The sequence below is a fragment of the Crocuta crocuta genome, unplaced genomic scaffold (assembly GCF_008692635.1).
Source record: "Crocuta crocuta isolate KB4526 unplaced genomic scaffold, BGI_CrCroc_1.0 scaffold288, whole genome shotgun sequence".
In the NCBI taxonomy this organism is placed as follows: domain Eukaryota; kingdom Metazoa; phylum Chordata; class Mammalia; order Carnivora; family Hyaenidae; genus Crocuta; species Crocuta crocuta.
In genome coordinates, this window is record NW_027532607.1 from 220,649 (window position 1) to 240,189 (window position 19,541).

At 38.3% G+C, this 19,541-nt stretch overlaps 1 protein-coding gene across 2 annotated transcripts in view; it reads right to left on the bottom strand.

Annotated features, from left to right (window-relative positions):
* Positions 1–19,541, bottom strand: part of NSF (N-ethylmaleimide sensitive factor, vesicle fusing ATPase) — a 344,592-nt gene that overhangs the window by 27,813 nt on the left and 297,238 nt on the right. For both annotated transcript variants that reach the window (XM_077780453.1, XM_077780452.1), the window contains exons 13-16: positions 19,032–19,127; positions 16,750–16,906; positions 14,836–14,969; positions 1,598–1,664 (exon numbers count right to left, since the gene is read on the bottom strand). In XM_077780453.1, coding sequence (XP_077636579.1) covers positions 1,598–1,664; positions 14,836–14,969; positions 16,750–16,906; positions 19,032–19,127 — 454 coding nt within the window. The remainder of the gene's footprint in view (positions 1–1,597; positions 1,665–14,835; positions 14,970–16,749; positions 16,907–19,031; positions 19,128–19,541) is intronic.

Below are 19,541 nucleotides of genomic sequence, written 5' to 3' on the forward strand. Positions count from 1 at the left end.
TGTGACTGAAATGATGGTAGAGCCACTAAGACTGGTCCTCAGAGGTGAAAGAAGAGCGAACTTTCTAAAACTTTCTGTTAAACCTCTACTAATCCTTCAAGCTTCAGCATGAATGCTACCTCCTCAGCTTTCTCGGCGTTGGGCTTAGAACTACCTTCAGGCATCAGACCTCTGGAGTCAAAAGTGATCTTTCCCTTTTCTGAATATCCAGAACATATGGCACATTCTACTTTGCATTAGTTTTTCCCAATATATGGTATAACAACAGCATCTTATTTTTTGGACTCTACTAATTTTAGCCCAGTAGTAAGGGCTCAGCTTACTTGTCAAATAAATGAACAAACAAGTACAGATAATAACTATTCATACAAGTGAAAATATACTCAGAGGGCACACATTCCTGACATAGTAGTGTTGCTATGACCACACATCTCAATTGTGTTTAGATAAAGGAATTTACACAGAGCTATGAGTTTGTGCTTAAAAGCTTTTAAAGAAATAATCCTATAAACTGGGCTGAAATGTATCAGAAATAGCAGACCAAAACCCCAGGCCACTAGATAAAACTATCAAATTAAGAAAACCTCAGATACACCTTTACATATAAAGGTATGTCTTTGCTTTATAACAAACATTGCCTTAAAAAACAAGAAAATAAGTAACAGAGGACTAAAGCAAGTCTGAAAATTGTGAGGAAAACGGGGTAAGTAGAGTTAAGCTGAAATCATTACTACCCCATTTGGGACAGCTTAGAAGAGATTCCTCAGGTGCTGGTAGCACCTTCAGAAGTTTATGAAGTCAACGTGTGGGTTCAATTTCAGTACGGTCATCGCGGCATCTCGAGTGCTTGTTCCAGTGCACTTATTCCAGATTTATCTAATTTTTGCAATGAAATAAAATGTAAGTAACAACACTTTTCTGGCATTTACTGGGGGATTACACATTATGAACTGTGTGCAGGGACTGTCTTATTCATTTTTGTATCCTGTAGCAGTGCATTTAAGCAAAGGAGTTGTTTACTCAATATTTTTAACAATTAATGTACAGCATTTTTAACTTTCAGAATGTTTTCAACATATTTATCCCATTTTTGTCTTCATGATCACTCTGTGGGATGAGTGAGGAAGGGACCACTGTCTCTGTCTTATAAGAACAGAAACTGGGGTACCGGGCACTCACAGCTTCTCCCCAAGTGTTGTTTAACTCCATTCATATGCCCGTCTTCCCTTAGTTCTGTCAAAGTTCCTAAGGGGAAACTCTGGGGTACGGGCAACTCAGAGGCACTAAACAGCAAATATATCCATCAGTGAAAATTACTAATCACTTATTATGGGCAGGGAACTCTGTGGAAGAAACAAAATAATATGAGGTATGGGCCCTTACGGGAAAGCAGTTGACAATGGAGTTACGGTCACAGGGCATATTTAACATGAATACCATCACTGACTTCGTATATAAGAACGGTTCCTTGTAAGATAAAGAAAAGTATTTCTATTGCCCTTTGGTTTACAAATACCCGTTATTTTTCTCTTGTAATTTGTGAGACATTAGTGTAATGTGGCAAAGACAGTACAGTGGCAGAAGTTATGCAACTCACCAAGCAGTCTCTCAATGTCATCTACAACCACACAACTAAGCTGGGATTTGTACGCATCATCAAAGATCTGGAAGAAAGCAAAACCAAATTATCTCACTGCTCTCCATAATTATGACAATTTCCAAGAAGATAAAATTTAGTTAATTCTTGAGCAATGCCTAAACAAAGCACAGTATAACAGCAATATTTCAGACTCTACTACATTAGGATTTAACAGATAATAGGATTTTAGAACTAAGGGTTCTTGCCATTTAAAAATGAGGAAATTGAGGGGCGCCTGGGTGGCTTAGTCGGTTAAGCGGCCGACTTTCGCTTAGGTCATGATCTCACAGTTCGTGGGTTCGAGCCTCGCGTCGGGCTCTGTGCTGACTGCCAGCTCAGAGCCTGGAGCCTGTTTCAGCCTGTGACTCGCTCTCTCTCTGACCCTCCCCTGCTCACGATGTCTCTCTCTCTCTCTCCTAGAAATAAATAAAACATTTAAAAAAAAAAAATGAGGAAATTGAGGCCCAAAGCAGTTAAATGACTTGCTCAAGATGACACAACCGGATCACAGCTGAGCCAGGAGGAGGGTGATGCTGTTCTCAGCCCCACAGGCTGGATGTGTCACACCTGGGCATGCTAAGGACCGCAGGTCATTAGTCAACTGACAAAGCTCATCAAATCATCACAATGGCTCTCCTATGTCAGGAGCGTGACTTCAGTGTTGTGACTCAAGAGCTAGACAGAGCCACAAGGGATGTGTAGGATAAAGCTAGATGTCATTTTATTATCTATAAGAACCGTGGCCCTGGCTAAGCAAGAATAACACTGAAAGAATTCTGTTCACTCAAATCAGACCATAATGATCAAAAGGTTTACAGAAGAGTTAAAGTTGGTTACATAGGATCAGGTAGATGTAGCTTTAGAGCCAGACAAAAGATAATAGTACACGGTCTTAAGACAGTGAAAGAAATGCAAATTAAAGCAAGCAGTCAAGGAAGCTGTTATATCCTGACAAGGATGTAGCAATTTCAAGCCAGACAAAAGATTTAATTTATGCAAAAGTTGAATGGAAGTGCCCAAGGTCTTGAGACCAGCCTTTTCGTAAATGTAGGGGTTCCTATCTAGTGACTATAATTGGGGTTCAGGGCATCTCATGGATGTCATCTGTAAGAATTAATTCCTGCATCCCAGCCCGCTCTTTCTGGTTGATAAGTAATCTCAGTGCACCAAGATGGTAACCACCCCTCCACCCATCTTGCTTGGGGTGGCATAATATTCCTTGGTGGTTATTTTTTTAACCATAGATAATTAAGTATTAGGTATAGAAATAAAGTAAATCAAAACCTTCAGTATTAATATTTTTCATATTAAGTTTAAAGACAACTTATGTATCCTTGGTCTCTAAGGTGTTTGTAACAGTTAAGGAAATTTACCGTATCAAGATTAATAGATGAGCCTTGCTAGTTCAATTTAAAATATGCAACTGGATAATTCATTTTGATAAACTTTACACTGCAGCTAAAGGATAACTTAAATAGCCTTACATATAGTAAAGATAATCTAAGGTTCACCATACTTTTTATCATTAAATAAATATAATTACAGTGACTTTGAAACTCAATGTTTTGTTAGACAAACAACTGACACACTTCAAAGAGAAAATAAAATACTTTTTTTTAAAATAAAATACTTTAAAAGAGTATAGTTTAAAATATTTAAAGAAATTTAATTAAGTTATAAAAGTCCCCTTTAAAGGAATTTCTAAATTTCATTAGGCTTACAAATAGAATAAAAGATGTAACTGGACTTTTTTTAAAGTTTGTTTTCAGGGAGACTGGGTGGCTCAGTCAGTTAAACATCCAACTCAGGTCATGATCTCATGGTCTGTGGGTTTGAGCCCCACATCAGACTCTGTGCTGACAACTTAGAGCCTGGGAGCCTGCTTTGGACTGTGTCTCCCTCTCTCTCTGGTCCTTCCTGACTTGTGCTGGGTCTCTCTCTGTCTCTCAAAAATAAATAAACATTAAAAAAAATGTTTTCTTTTGTGTTGAAAAACTAGGTTGTAAATTACAAAATTTTAGTATGTTGATTTTTCATTTTTTTAAAGTTAGTTAGTTTGTTTATTTAGAGAGTGAGCAGGAGAGGGGCAGAGAGGGAAGGAATCCCAAGCAGGCTCCGTGCTGCCAGCACAGAGCCCAACGTGGGGCTAGAACTCACAAACTGTGAGATCATGACCTGAGTCAAAATCAAGAGTTCAATGCTTAACCAACTAAGCCACCCAGGCAACCCCAACTTTTCATTCTTTAAACCTCAAATTAGCTATACATGGTCATTTTTATTCTCAAAAGTCACCCTCAAAGATGCAAAACAAAAACCATAGCAAAAGAAATCAACTCATGTGGACAATCTAGATAGTAAGTTCCTGCCAACACACTATCTGTTCTTTAAGGTAGGAACTGTCTTCCTCAGTATTAGGTTTTCAATGTCTGACACCTCAGTGGTGCTTAATAAGTGTTTCCTGCTTGCACGTGTGAAAGAATGCCTCTGTTGCTTGCTCTCCCTTGCACCATCCCCTTTTCCCCTCACTCACTCTCCCACACTATGTTAAAATCCCATTTACTCTTGCATCCTCAGCTATCTATCTCCCCAGTGGATTGTGAGGTGGATAAAAACTGTATTCATGTTGTCTCTAGGACCTGGCACAGAATGGTATTTATACTTGCCCAGTGGGTTCAGTGGTTCAAACAATGCAAGTTCTAACTCCATCTTGTCATAAGTCACTTGTCTCTGTTCTGCTCTGGCACAGCATTTTGTATATTGTGCAAATATTAAGGGTTCATTGTATTCTTCCTTGTATTATACTAAACTATAAGCCCTTTGAAGGCAAGTTGTGTCTTAATTACCTCTGTATCCTCACATCACTTAATATAATGGGTTACCAGGAAGTAATCAATAAATATTTACTATAAGAACAAATCTGCATTTTAAATTCAAGCAGAAATATCAACAAGTGGTTGGAGATGTATGATTGAAGTCAAGGTATGAGCTCATCCTCAGGACATTCAGTGATTGCTGAAACCATGGGAAGGGATGATATCTTCAAGGAGAAATGGCAGAGGTCAAAGAATAATGGGTTAAGTATCAACTCTTGGAGTGTTGGTCTATTCATTCATTCAATAATTGAATTCAATGAATTCCTGTTATGTGTCAAGTATTAATGAAGGCAATGGAGAGAGTAATGAATAGGACAAATATGGTCCTACCTCCATAAAAACTGGAGTGGGGGAAGCAGTCCACGTAACCACAATGAAGCATGACATGACTATGCTGGAGTAAATACAAGATGCGGTGGCGTGTAGAGAAAAAGTGTGGTGGCAGTCATTAGGGATACCCACACACATGCTGGCATGGGGTCGGATCATAGCTCCCCACCCCCTCTTGAGTCAGGGATGACTATGGAGCTTGTGTTGGTTAATGAAATGTGACTGGAAATATATCACTTTCTGAAAGGAGCTCGAAGAGCTACTGCAGGATTCACCATATTCCCTTTATGTGGCCTTGGCTATCATGATATCACATGTGAAATGGAGCCTCTATTTCATGTTGGTTTGAGTCTCTGAGAAACTTCCCCTCTGAGTTCCCCCTCTGAGCTCTGAGCCATGATGGGCATGTAGTATGAACAAGAAATAAACTGTGTTATGTTAAGCCACAGAGATTTGAGGGTTGCTCAGTATTGCAGCATAACTTAGCCTATCCTAACCGACAAAGGATTATGGAGTCGACGATGGTGTCCTAAATTTAGGAAGTGACATTTAAGCTGAGGCCTGAAGGATAAACAACCAGTGGAAAATGGGAAAGAAACTGTTCCAAGAAGAGCGTACTGAGTGTTAGGAGGCTCAGAGTGGGAAAATTCAGAAGCACTGCAGGAACCGACACACACTCAGTAAGAATTAAAATGAGGAGGGGCACCTGGGTGACTCAGTTAAGTGTCTGATTTCAGTCTAGGTCATGATCTTGTTGTTCCCGAGTTCGAGCCCCACATCTGGCTCTCTGCTGACAGCTCAGGGCCTGGAGTCTGCTTCAGATTCTGTGTCTCCCTCTCTGTCTCTCTGCCCCTCCCTCACCCATACTCTGTCTCTGTCTCTCTCTCAAAAATAAAAATATATTAAAAATAAAGAATTAAAATGAAGAGATGTTGGTGTGGTATGTGTGGGGAAATGGCTGGTGAGAGTTGAAGCAGAAGAGGTGCCGAAAGAACCTGGATGTGGAGTGCTTTACAAATCTCATATGAGTTGAAATTTTACTGCAAAGGCAAGAAAAAGCCACTAAAGGATTTTAAATAATGGACTAACATGTCAGGCTTATGATTAAGAAACATTTTTCTGCCTGATGTACAGAAAACATCAGAAGGGAGTAATCATTGTTTAGTACTGTAGAATTCCAGGTGAAAGGTAATGGTGGTCTGGAAGTGGGAGGGGGGTATTCTATAAGGGGATGGATTCTAGAGATATTTAGGAGGCAGAACTGAAAAGACCTGGTGATGAATGGGTGTGGTACTGAGGAAGAAACTGGAGTTGAGGGTTCTTTCTGGTTTGGCTACTAAAATTGAGAACAGAGGAGACGCTCATTTGGGGATGGATCATGAGTACATGTGAAGAGCAGGGAAAGAGGGGCACGTGGTTGGCTCAGTGGGTTAAGCATCGACTTTGGCTCAGGTCACAATCTCACAGTTTCTGAGTTCGAGCTCTGAGTCAGGCTTTGTGCTGGCAGCTCGGAGCCTGGAGCCTGCTTCAGATTCTATGCCTCCCTCTCTCTCTGCCCCTCCCCCATTCATGCTCTGTCTCTCTCTCTCTCTCAAAAATAAATAAACATTAAAAAAATTTTTTTTAAATAAGAAGAACAGGGAAAGAGTAGCCCCTCACCTCTCCCTGCACCCTCCCCAAAGGGAAGAGTAATAAGACATTTATTTCAGCCTCTTAATATATAATGATGGCCTCCTTTAGCTTTGAGTGGTGAATTCAAGACAGTAGAAAAGTTTAGAAGCAATTCCATAGTGGTTCTTTGCTATTTTTTTGAAGATCAGACCCAATATAGCAGCCAGTGTGGTGCCCTATAAACTCTGGTGATTTCAAGGAGTCCCTGAAAATAATGCTTGCTCTTCAAATCATTTTTCAGAATTCTACTAAAGGCTCTGAAGCCATCATATAATTCTGCCTGTCAGGCTGTAATATTGTGGATTAGAGCCACGGGGCCCGGGGACATGGTGGGCTGGCTATCTGCAGTACTACCTTTTTCCTGAATCAGCCCTTCTCCCTTCTCAACAACTGCAGAGAGCTTATACTGCTACAGAAATCTTATTCAGGACATTGCTGGGGTCAAAACTGATGATAAATTGGTACGCTGTCTCACCAATTTATCTCAGATACTGTGTTCACAAAGCATTACAAATCACTTCACAGTTGACTGCATGATTTACCTAGAAGATTTTAGAAGGAAAGTACCTACAGCAGTCATTTAATGTAGGGTTTTTTTTGTTTGTTTTTTTGTTTTTTGTTTTTTTTTACAGACAGCTCTTAATGTACTAATTACTATCATGAGGAGAGAGCTCACAGCTCTCTTAACAACCTGCTACCATGACAAAGGCTGTGCAATTCCAGTTGTAACTTGACCAGTTTCAGCTGACAGGTCAACTGAAACTCCCTTGGGTAGCATCTCTGCTCTAATTTAAATACACACACCCCTTTCACTTCTTACACACGTAATTCTTTACTAGTGTAATATAAGGTCACCACTCTTCCCCCAGATCCCTGTTTTTGGCCTAGTGTCCTCAGCCCCTTCCAGTCTAAGCTCCCTGGCCCAGGCCTCAGCACAATGTTCACTAAGAAGACACTCAGATTTGACTGGCAAGTACAAGCAATTAGCTGCCAGATGAAAAACTAAGTGAGATATTTACAGAGTGAGCTGGGAAGTTCTACCACAACTTTAGGTAGATAAATCCAAAACGGAGGAGTGATACCAGAAAGAAAGATGCATTTAAAAAAATGTACAAACTGCCCCAGCTAGAGCACGACAAATGAAGTGCCAAACATACCATTACTAATGACACACAGCGGGCACACAGCAGGCACACAGCGGGCACACAGCAGGCATGCAGCGACAGTCCACATCAAATGATGCCAAACAACAGTGAGGCAGGTGGGCTGAAGCTGGGCTAGTAGTTATTCTCAAAGACTCCTTGTTTGCTTGTTTTAAAGATTTCTATTTTTAAGTAATCTCTACACCCACCATGGGACTTGAACTTACAACCCTGAGATCAAGAGTCACACGTTCTACCAACTGAGCCAGCCAGGGGCCCCTCCCAAAGTCTTTTTAAAAATTCATTTAAATCAGATCTTCTCTTTCAGTAAGATGAAAGTATGTATGATGCTCAAGCTACATTTTATTGGAGACATAAGATAGTTGGGGATCAGATTAGCAGTTATCATGCAAACCAGGACACCTGAAAGTAGGGGCTGTTAATAATCATGCTGGAATAACAGGTGAAAACCAGGATTGCTCAAAGCAAATTGGAATGTCTGGTCATCCTAGTTTTATCAGGAAGTTTCCTATGGGAAATTTATCAGTATAAAATTATCAGCATATAGTATCAGCATATGCCAGCAGGTAACATTATCAGTATATATAGCATAAGAGTCTGAAAAGTCTGAAAGAGAAGGCTAAAGAAAAAGAATTGGAAGGATTGTTGAAGAATGAAAAAGTGCGTAAAGAGTGGCATCAGTCAACACGGACATAATGACAGGTCTATTCTAGAAGATGTGCAGTTTCTCTAGAAAACCGAACCCCACAGTCTGTTTCTATTCTTTGGTACCACCTCTCTTGTGTGCCAGGTAGGCAGTGGGTCATGGGAGACACACTGAGGTAGGAAGAACCTGGGCTGAAGGCAAGAACATGCTGGATGTGCCGTGCAAGCACAGAGGAAAAGGAGGCGTGGGGCTCCTGCCACCAAGGGGCTGGGGCAGGTCTGATTATGGTCCTCAAGGATACTGCCAGCTCTCCAGGCACAGAGCCCACTCCTGGAACCCACAGACAAGCCGGGAGGCACCTGTGTGCAGGGCAGGGGCAGCAGCTGCAGACCCGGGAGTCTACATGAATACAAATGGGGACATGCCAGCATTAGCTCCATGTTAATCCCAGCCTTTCAGAATCACAAACCACAGCAAAGCGTGTTCTAAGTGGATTCCGTCCTCCATTTTCTATAACCTCATTAGTGCTCTGAGGTAAGTGAAGCCAAATTCTCTGGTTCTTCTGGGGCTAAAAGAGTTCATCTCAATTCTGAAGTGGCTGGCGTGAAGCACCTAGCTAGTAGGAATCTGATGACAGTAGGAATCTGATGACATAGAATCTTTAATGTAGTAAATCTGTCAGCAATTAGTTGAAAGCATACCCTGATCATATTTGGTAGCATATAAAAACGTAAATGAGCAAATTCAAATCGGTGGTATCAGTAATAATGTCTAGTTTCTAAAAATAACCTGGGAGTAGACCAAGCAAACATTAGCTGTCTTCTAATGAAACTGCCTCAGGAAGTGGACCTAAACTTTTGGCAAAGCACTAAAGCTTCCTGGAATGACCTTAAAATCCCTCATTTGTTCTCCCTGCTTTTCAGGAAAAATTCTTACATTTTTCACATAACACAAACCACAGAGCGGGGTATTCTTAATAATGTAAAAAGTCACAAGGTCTGGAAGTTCTACTAAAGATCTGCACTGTCCTCCTTTGTGTGCCAAAGAGATACGAACGCCCACAGACAAAGTGTATTAAAACAACAATACGTGCCCGCCCCCAGCCGTCCAGGGACCAGCAGTCACTTCCGGAGTGCCCACTTCTCTCAGTTAATACGTGTACAAACTTCGGCAAATCAGCTACATGATATATTAGGATGTTAGCCAAAAACATCCAAATTCTGTTGCTTAGTAACTGCTGTCAAAAGATCCAATTTCCAGCTCTGCTCTTTGTATGGACTAAACCATGAAAAGAGGAGGATTAGGCACCATGATTCTGTTCTGTACGGACTACAATTTGCAGTGGGATTTACAGGACGATATTCAAAGAAGATTATTTCCTTCTTGCCAAGCTAGGAAAGGAAAATTTCTTCCATTAATTTTCAGTTCTTTATAAACAAGACTATATCATGAATGGGTATAGTTTTATAAATCACTGATACCCCTACTTCATTTTGCTCAAACAATTTAGTCACACTGGAATGTTCTATTTCATCTCTGTACTGATTGTGTACTCGGAAAGCATCAAGATTAGGTAGATAGTTAAATCAAACTCGATTGTTTTGTTCTTTCATTCATTTAATGGCACTAATAGAAATAGTAAAATAGATTGTTTTAAAAATATAGATGCAAAATGGATAAAGGAACAGAAATTTAAAAACAGAATGGAGTTGGGACACAAACATAAAATGGGGGAGAAGATCTGTGAATCCTTCAAATACTTGATGGAACTTGTGTATCCTCGCCCCCGAATGTGGGGATAATGGCAGCGTTGAGGACTTTGTCCACAGAGAAAGGACAAATTAAGCAAATTAAGAGAAGTACAAGGTAAACTTTAAATTAACTGAGAATAAACTATCACGTATTTTCGCTCACTCCATAGGTGAACAAGAAGCAATAGCTTAATTACAATGAAATCTCTAAGATACTCATTAAAACGAGCCTCTCTACTAACAAAAACTCTTAACTCTCGGTTTAAGCAATAAATGGTATATAACGATATTCTATGAATTAGCTAGTTGGATCAACTTTCTTTAACAAAAATTAACATGTTAAATTATATGAAGTTATATTTTTTAGTTACATAAACTACATTACAAAACATAAAAGATCTTTTAACTTGAGTACTTAGTCATTAAAATATAGCTGAAGAAATCATTTTTTAAAATATTTATTTTTGAGAGAGTGTGTGCACACACATGTACATACACATGTGCAGGCACGGGTGGGGGAAGGGCGTAGAGAGAGGGATAGAAAGAATCCCAAACAGGCTCCAGGTTGTCAGGGCAGAGCCTGATGCGGGGGTTCAAGCTCAGGAACTGTAAGACTATGACCTGAGCCGAAATTAAGAATTGGATGCTCAACCGACTGAGTCAACCAGGTGTCTGTGAAGAAATAATTTTAAATAAAAATTTTAAATTTTACCTCTCAAATTGGCAAAAAATGTTTAATTTTTTTAAAGGTTTTATTTTTAAGTAATCTCTATACCCAATGTGGGGCTTGAACTCACAACTCCAAGATCAAGAGTTGCATGACCCACCAACTGAGCTAGGTAGGCGCCCCGGCAAAAAATATTTTAATATCAAGTGTAGGTAAGAGTCCAAGGAAACTGACATTCACATGATGGGGCTGACAATGTAAAATGGTACAACTTTTTGAAGAATCAGACTTTATAAATCAGCAGTAGTTTTACCTAAGAGTTTTGATACTCATATTTATCAAAAATCTCCAAAATATCAATGTTCTAAACTTAGCAATCCCAATTCTGAGAATGGATCCTTAGAAAATAACCAGAAATGTATATACAGTAATAATGATAAGTAAAAATAACCACTGCACTTTACTGAGCACATAGTATATCCCAAAGCACTGCATGATACTTTATATAGATTATCATCTCACTTAATTCTGAATATTATCTTCATTTCATAGATGAGAAAACAGAGGCTTATAAGTTAAGTGACTATAAGACCTAGTAAGTGTGGTGGAGCTGGGATTTGAATCTAATCTAATCTAATTCTATTTGATGCTATTTGAAACCTAAGCCCAAGTTCTCAGCCAACAGAATAAGATGCTACTCGAAGAAAAATCTAATAAGAAAACAGGGGATGGTGATTTCTCTGGTTTGGTGGTTGTACAGAATATTATTTTTAATTGTGAAAAAACCTGGAGACAAACTAAATGTTCAGCAAAAGGGGAATGTTTAAATGAATATTATACAGGGGCACCTGGGTGGCTCAGTCACTTGAACGTCTGACTTTAGCTCAGGTCATGATCTTGTGGTTCCTGAGTCTGAGCCCCTTATCGGGCTTAATGTTGTCAGCACAGAGCCTGTTTCAGATCCTCTGTCCACCTCTCTGTCCCTTCCCCACTCACATTCTCTCAAAAATAAATAAAAACATTAAAAACAAATAAATGAACATTATACAGCTATTAACATAATGCTGAGATACATTTTAATGACACAGAAAAAGCCTGATAATATATTAAATGAAAAAAGCAGGTTAAAAAAGTACGTCCAGGGGCATCTGGTGGCTCAGTCAGAGTGTCTGACTCTTGGTTTTGTCTCAGGTCATGATTTTAGGGTTCATGGGATTGAGCTCCACACTGGGCTCTGTGCTATTAGCGTGGAGCTTGTTTGAGATTCTCTCTCTGCCCCTCCCCTGCTTGTGTTCTCTTTCTCTCCAATAATAAAATAAACTTAAAAACAAAACAACCACTATGTCTAATGTGATCCCCAATAAACAATGCACTTGTGTGTGTGTCTAAGTACAGAAGAACACTGAAGGAAAAATGTGATTGTTTTTTATTTTCTTCTGTGTTCCTTTCTGTATTTTCTAAATTATTTTTGTGATCAGAAAAAGCTCCGTCTTTGGGGAGGGGGCAGCACTTAAAAGGAAAGAAACGTCCTCTCCACAATCAATTAAAAATTATAAATTATTTGTGCTCTGAAAAGAAAACATCTTCTTCCCATCCTTACACTAAAAATGGAGGGAAGAGAACAGCAGTGGGCGGTAGACCAGAAGCACTGAGGAATGGCATTTATATTTCATTTTCAAAAGGAGCCTGGAAGACTTAGCACCTTTAGACTGGTTTGAGCCCTCGGGCTTTTGTCAACCTATCATTAGGCAACAATGTGAAAACTATTTGCAGGGTAGGATTTTGCAATATTTCTAATATATTTCTAAGACTCCTATGCTTCATTCTTTGTTCTGTACTTTAGTTACACGGAAGGACTTTTTTTCTTCTTCTTCTTCTTTTTTTTTTTTTGTCAAGAAAACCCGAAAAGTCTAATATGAATTTATAATACTGATGACATGGAAGTAATTTTTCTAACTTTAAATGTGCATGGATGATCCAGACAGTGAATCATGAATCGAAACAATTTTGAATAAGCTTGTGTAGACACTTATTTTTATATTCCTTAGCCTTCCACTCATCTAAAACTACCTTGAAAGGCTTTAACAATTTAAAGATTAAATCATAAGTTATTAAGCCATTAATTTAACCATTTAAGCCTCTAAACCCAGCACATATTACCTATCCCCCTCAAGTCAATTTGCAAAAGATTAAAATAATAAAAATGATAATATCTCACACTTACAAAGGAGCTTTGATCTGTAGGAGCCTAAAGTGCTTTTTTAAAACTTTATAGAAAAACTAGGACCATCCACCCACATCTCAGAGTACATCTGAGGTAGAAACTGGCAGCTGGTGAAAAGCAATGGAGTAATTTACCATCTGCACGGAAGACTACTACTTTTGAACAAGTATAAGGAATAGATGGAGTTAGGGAAATACAAACAGAATTAGCTGTTCAATTAAGTGGTACATTCAATGGCCACAGATTCCAAGGACTATTATTTCACCAGAGGAAGTTTTTTAAGGGTTCCCCTGAGAAGGAAAAAAAATATAAAAACAAAGAAAAGCAACCGCTATCTACATTAGGGAAGTTACTGGTTCTAGTGATTCTGTCTAGATTTTCCCTGGAAGGACAGATACTACCGGTCTCATCTCTGACACAGAATCAACTACGAAATTTAGGTTCTCTTTGTGTTTGGCAACATTTCCCTCTCTTTCACACTCAGTTTCAAAGACCTTTATAAAAAATATTGATCAGAACTGGGTCAAATGGGTGACAGGCATTAAGGAGAGCACTTTTCAGGATGAGCAATGGGTGTTCTATATAAGAGATAAATCACTGGGTTCTACTCCTGAAGCCAAGACTATTTTGTATGAACTAACTTGTCTGCCTCCTCCACCCATTTCAAGCACCATACGATCTTCTGCCACTTGCACAAACAAGAAGCTGGCTTCTCAATTTATATATATTTTAAAATATATTTTCCTCGGGGCGCCTGGGTGGCTTAGTCGGTTAAGCGTCCGANTATATTTTCCTCTTCAGTCTCTTTCCTTAAAAAAAAAACAACCCTAAAGTCACCGTAACCTGTATCTTTATAAAGTGGGGGCCTAGGAACAAGGTTAAAGAACTGCTGAGCTGTCTTTAACCAGGCAGCACTCCAATGCTCAAGACTCTTTTCTCGGATTCTGATTTTCCCACATTTCTTTAACTTACAGTCAGTTCATAGCTATAAAAGTTCAAGCATGAAAAATGGATTTAAGTAAAAGAAATACTTCGACTAGATATAAAAAAGAATTTCTTCACTGTCTAGGAGTATATCAAACCAGAATATCGATGGGAACACTGGCTCCAGGTGCCACGAAACAGCCATTAAGTCTTATCATTGATTTTTGTTTTGTTTTTTTTTTTTTTTTAAAGAGCAGCCACTTGCTATCCTATGGACCTTCTATGGCACTTGCTCGAATGTGAGAGGGACCAGATGTCTTAGAGTCCTTTCAACTCTGGGACTCTAGTCTAAGTTGCTCTTACTTTCACTGATGGTTCTAAGAAGCCATGTTAAGAAAGAGACAAATGGCACTTGGAGAGAAAAAGGATGAGGCCTGCATCAGCTGCCAAGCAGATTCTGATTACTACCTACTCTATCACCATCCGTTTGTAGGGGATTTGAGAATGTCTTTCAAATGACATATCTCTGTTCTTTCCCAAACTACACAGTCAACCTAACTGATCCCCAAAAGTTTGAGTTTGTACACTGATTAAAAAAAAAATCCTAAATGAATTCGCTCCACTCTACTCAAATACTTTTAATTTGATCTTTCTTTCAATCAAGTCGATAACAAACTTAAGAGATGAAAATTAATAGTAATATGTATTAAACAAAACATAATTTAGAAGGTAAAGGAATGCTAATAAAAATGCATTACAAAGTTAAATCTACCTAGACAGTCCCTGTTTCCCCCCCAAATTCCGCTGATAATGTAGTTCCACTTGAGAAGAACATAGCTGCTATGGCTTTTACATATACATAGGTACAAAGATAGATAGATACGGACATGTGTACACACATGTATCTGAGAGATAGGAGATTCAAATGAAAGTAAAAATCTGGATACCTTCTTCATGGCCTGACACTTGGCTGTCTCAGAAAAGCCAATCATCTTATCAGGAGAGCAGATCTTGATGAAGGGGAAGTTGGATTCCTCTGCAATCTTTGCGGCTAAAGCAGTCTTCCCACTGTGAGGAGGGCCTGCGCAAAGATATGAGCAAGTCAGGGGAAAAAAGCCAACCCAAGCAAAGGGGAATAAAACAAGTTTAAACTTTTATCCACAGTGTACTGAGGTCTCAACTAGTTCCTCATTAACATTTCCTGACACAATTTCATAGCAGACATGTTTTCTCTTATTTATTAGCAACTAAACTTAATGAACTGATTAGCATTTCTCAAAGGTATGATGAAATACATTCCTTCTTTCTTTCTCATAGTCTTAATCTTTCAAACTTCTGGCTAAATATGTAATATGCAAGGGTTTTGTTTCTTATAAAAAAAATAAAAGGAGAATGCCTTCAAATGCATTATCTGTACTCACATTATTAGTTCTACCAAATCACTTGTCTAACAAAAAAATACGATCTTCTTAGGAGATAATATTGGGGACAGGGGAAAACTGCTTTATTAGAAGCAAATGTGACTTAAAAAGCTAAAATTTTAAAGGTTTAGGCCTTCTCATATAGGCAGCCAAATCTATAAATATAACTGCATTTAGACATCTTCTCCTTCCCTTCTGTGAAATGGAAGATGTGTCCCTTTTCCATCCATAAACCAACTATTATTCCTTCCCATGAACCTGACGTTACTGATTATATCCTCTTCCCCATATGTTCCATCTCTTCATCTTCCCTACCGTCCTCCCAGCAGTATTTAAGTGTGCCCTAGTCTACCTAACAGTTTCATAAACAAAGCAAAAACACCTTCTGGACTTCAGAGCGCTCAACACTAGTGCTGCTTCTCCCTTCAAAATGAAACTTCTCTAAGTAATTATCTACACTGGCCACCACTTTTCATTTCCCCTCTGTTCCCAAACACACCCTCTAGCTTCCATTCCTATTACATGGAACAGTCTCCCATCTGGGTCATCAATGACCTCTATGTCAGCAAATCCAACAGACACTGTGTCTGTTGGCCTCTTAGGAATGTTTGATACAATGGAGAACTCTTCTCTTTTTTAAAATACTTTTCCTGGCTTCTGTGGTAGCACCTTCTCTTTCTCTCCCTCTTACCTCTCTGGTTTCTCTTGCTCAGTCTTTGTCAACTCTTTCTGCTTTATTGGTTCTTAAATGTTGACAAACCTCAGAGATCAGTTCTCAGCCCCCTTTTCTTCTCAACCTACGCCTTTTCTGTAAGTAACCTCCCCCGGCCCCATGGACTCAACAACAGTCTATATACAGACAACTCATAAATATAATCGCCAGTCAGAACTCTCTTCCGAGCCCAAATATCCAATGGAATCCTCAACATTTCCAATTCAATTCTCCTGTAGAAACCTCAAACACAACATGTCCAAAACCGAACTCAAAATCTTTCTTCTTGAAATCTGCTTCTCTACTAGTGTTCCCAATCTTAGTACACAGCACCATTGACCAGGTCATGTATACTGGAAACTTGGCGATCATATCTGATATTGAATTGAATTGAGTACTATGTGGTATCATATAGTCTATTACATAACATAATACTTAGTGTATATTTATTTAATTAAGTCAATTAGTACGTGGTATCACAGTCTATTAAGTAACAGAAGTTTCAATGCAATCCTACAAGAAAACTAGTTGCTATCATTCATTAGTAACATACCCCCCCAACATTTTAATTTGTGCACAATATTGGCACATAAACTGGATTACTATTTTAGATCATGAATAGGTTTAGAACTGAAAGTAATTCATTTTTTTGGAATGTGCTAAATAAATAACTTTGTAAAACGCTGTTTTCTTTTAGCTTTTAATGCCATCTCCTCATTCTTTCTCACCTTCCAAAAGGACGCTAACCAGTGGTGTACGATCACTATTTTTAGTCTGCTGAACCAGCAGCTCCCCATCTTCTAGAACTCGAGTAACTGGATCGCCCCATTTGATAATACCATTCATAATGTAACTTGCATAATCCTCTTGGTTTGTGCCAAATGCCTATAGAGGAAAAGTATAATTTAAAGCATTTTGAGTATTAGTATAAAAACTAAAATACCTAAAAATATAAAAGATGAGTAATAGTTCCTACATATTTAAAGTATTGAGCAATATCCCACATTGATTAAAAAGCAAATAAAAACAAACAAAAAACCATTATTTTATAATTTCTCATTTAAACTTTTACCCAATGGTGGGAGGGGCAGAAGCTGCTTCGGGTGACTTAATGGAATAAAACATAGACTCTAGGGTCAAATTCTATAAGAACCCGACCACTTGTAATCCCTGAAAAAGGGTACATTCCAATGTGCTTGTTTCTGTAAGGAGTACACTTCTGTTAAGAACAAAGAGAGAAAAAGATTATGGACTTAAAACTTAGAAACAGGTGGCTCAGTAGACGAAGATACTATCCTAACACTGACTGTAAGTGTCACAGATTAAAATGGGAAACGCAGTGGTACTGAGATCTTGTCTACATCAGCTTGGTGGTAGGGGACAGAAGTTAAATGGCACTAATATAAGTTTATGTGTGTAGATATAAGATTTTGAATGTAGAAACAAGCAACTATAATGAAAGACTAAAGTACTAGAAAAAGGAAATAAAAGCAATTACTATATATAATAATTTTGTGTGATATATAATAATTTTGTGTGTTTGTGTGCTACATATTAGAGCTTAAATCACATCCTTCTTCATTTTCAACTTCTAGGTTCAAACTGAAACTCCCACCAAATCAGCTGCCAAGGGTAGTCAGTAACTTTAGCACTTAGTGACTTAATTGAATTGTGTTTTTAAAAGGTTAACAAGTGAAGAAATGAGTAGGAAAACATAATTCAACGTAATCCAGAGGTCACGTACCTTGAGAACTTCAAATTTTAAAAATTTATCACAGCACTCAAAAAGTCAATTTTTCATTAGCCAACAGATGGAATGATTTTAACAGTTCTTTAGAACCTGCACCTCCCAGAAAGTCATTCTCTGTAATACTGTCTCAACAATATACAGCAGTCTCATTACTCTGTTACTTTGCCACCAAATAGTTTTGCAGACCACCCTTTTGTCCTTGAATGCACTAGTCCTTTGATTCCTGCATACAGAAGAAAGTTATCCTTCTCTGTTTTGGATATGGGAAATGTGATGGCCCTGTAAAAAGTTATAACGGAGGAGACTAGTAAGCACTGGCTGAATGGCTATTGAAGGAAATATATAGACTGGCTGGCTTTTTGTCTTTAATTATTCCAAGTATACACTGCAAGCTTCACAGCAGCAGCTTTAAGATACTTGAACCAGGAAACAGTGACCCTCCAGGCTAACCATATATATGAGTGTTCCTTCCTTATTCTGTCATTTTATTTTGTTTTATCCCCCGGACCCTTGGAATAAATAAAAGAAAGTTATTAATTACTTAACTAAGTAAGTTATCTTAGCTTCCCCTTCCGGGTAGCCAAATTATTTGTCATGAAAAAAATCTTGGAATAGATCAGTTAGGCTGGGCTCGAATATTTTTGATAACTTTACAAGCAATAACAGCAAAAGATTAAAACATTTCCAGTGCTCAGTAATTTTGGAAAGTAATTATTTTATATTTAAAAGTCACAATAGTCTTAAAAAAGTAGGCAAGGCTAAAACAAATTGATTTTTGTCTTTAAAGGACATATTTTCAACACATAATTATTAAGAATATATAAAGAACTTAGACCAAATAAAGAATAAATAATACAACAGAAAAATAGGCAAAAGACGTGAATAGCATTTCACAGAAGACACTCATACAGCCAATAAACATATGGAGAGATACTTAAATTCATAAGCAATCAGGGAAATGCAAATCAAGGCCAAACGATAACTCATTTTACATCCAACTGAATGGCAAATATTAAGTCTGACAATACCAAGTGTTCTGAGATGGTGATCTCCCTACCATGAGAAATAATTTCAGTATAAGTACGAATTACCCAGCTTTCAGCATTAATGTGCAAATATTTCTCCTACGGACACTTCCAATCCTGAGATTTCCTGATTTTTAAAAGTACATATCATATAACCTTACAGAATACTAGGTAAAATGGCGATTTTGATTATTTTTTTTTTTTAGCTTATCCATCACTCAATATTCAAACTCACTGGTTTGATATCATTCTCCAAAGATGCAAGAAAGTCTCCTCTTGTCACTTGCAGGCTCTCTGCTTTCTCCATGTCCACCTCCACTTTAGTGCTGGCCTAATCAGAAAGGAAAACAAAATTTAAGGACTTCCAAGATTTAACACTATTTTTAGTCTAAGAATGTAATACCTGGGGACTTAAAAGCATCTTTTCACAGACAAAAGACATCTCTCTCAAATTCACAAACAGATATAACCTTTGCCTGAACAACTCCCCTTCTAGGGATTTATCCCATGAATATATCCACAAATGTAGGCAAAGTTACACATATCAAGATATCTGCTAGAGTAATCTGTAATAGCAGAAGATTCGAAGCAAATTAAGTGTCTACTAAGAGGGTACCAGTTAAGTAAACTAGGACACATTTGTACCAAAGAATGCTGGATAGCTTTTTATTTTCCCCTTCAAAATAAGGCACAAGGAGAAGAAAATACACACAAAGGGTCTCCAAGAACAGTGGTTCTCCTCCTT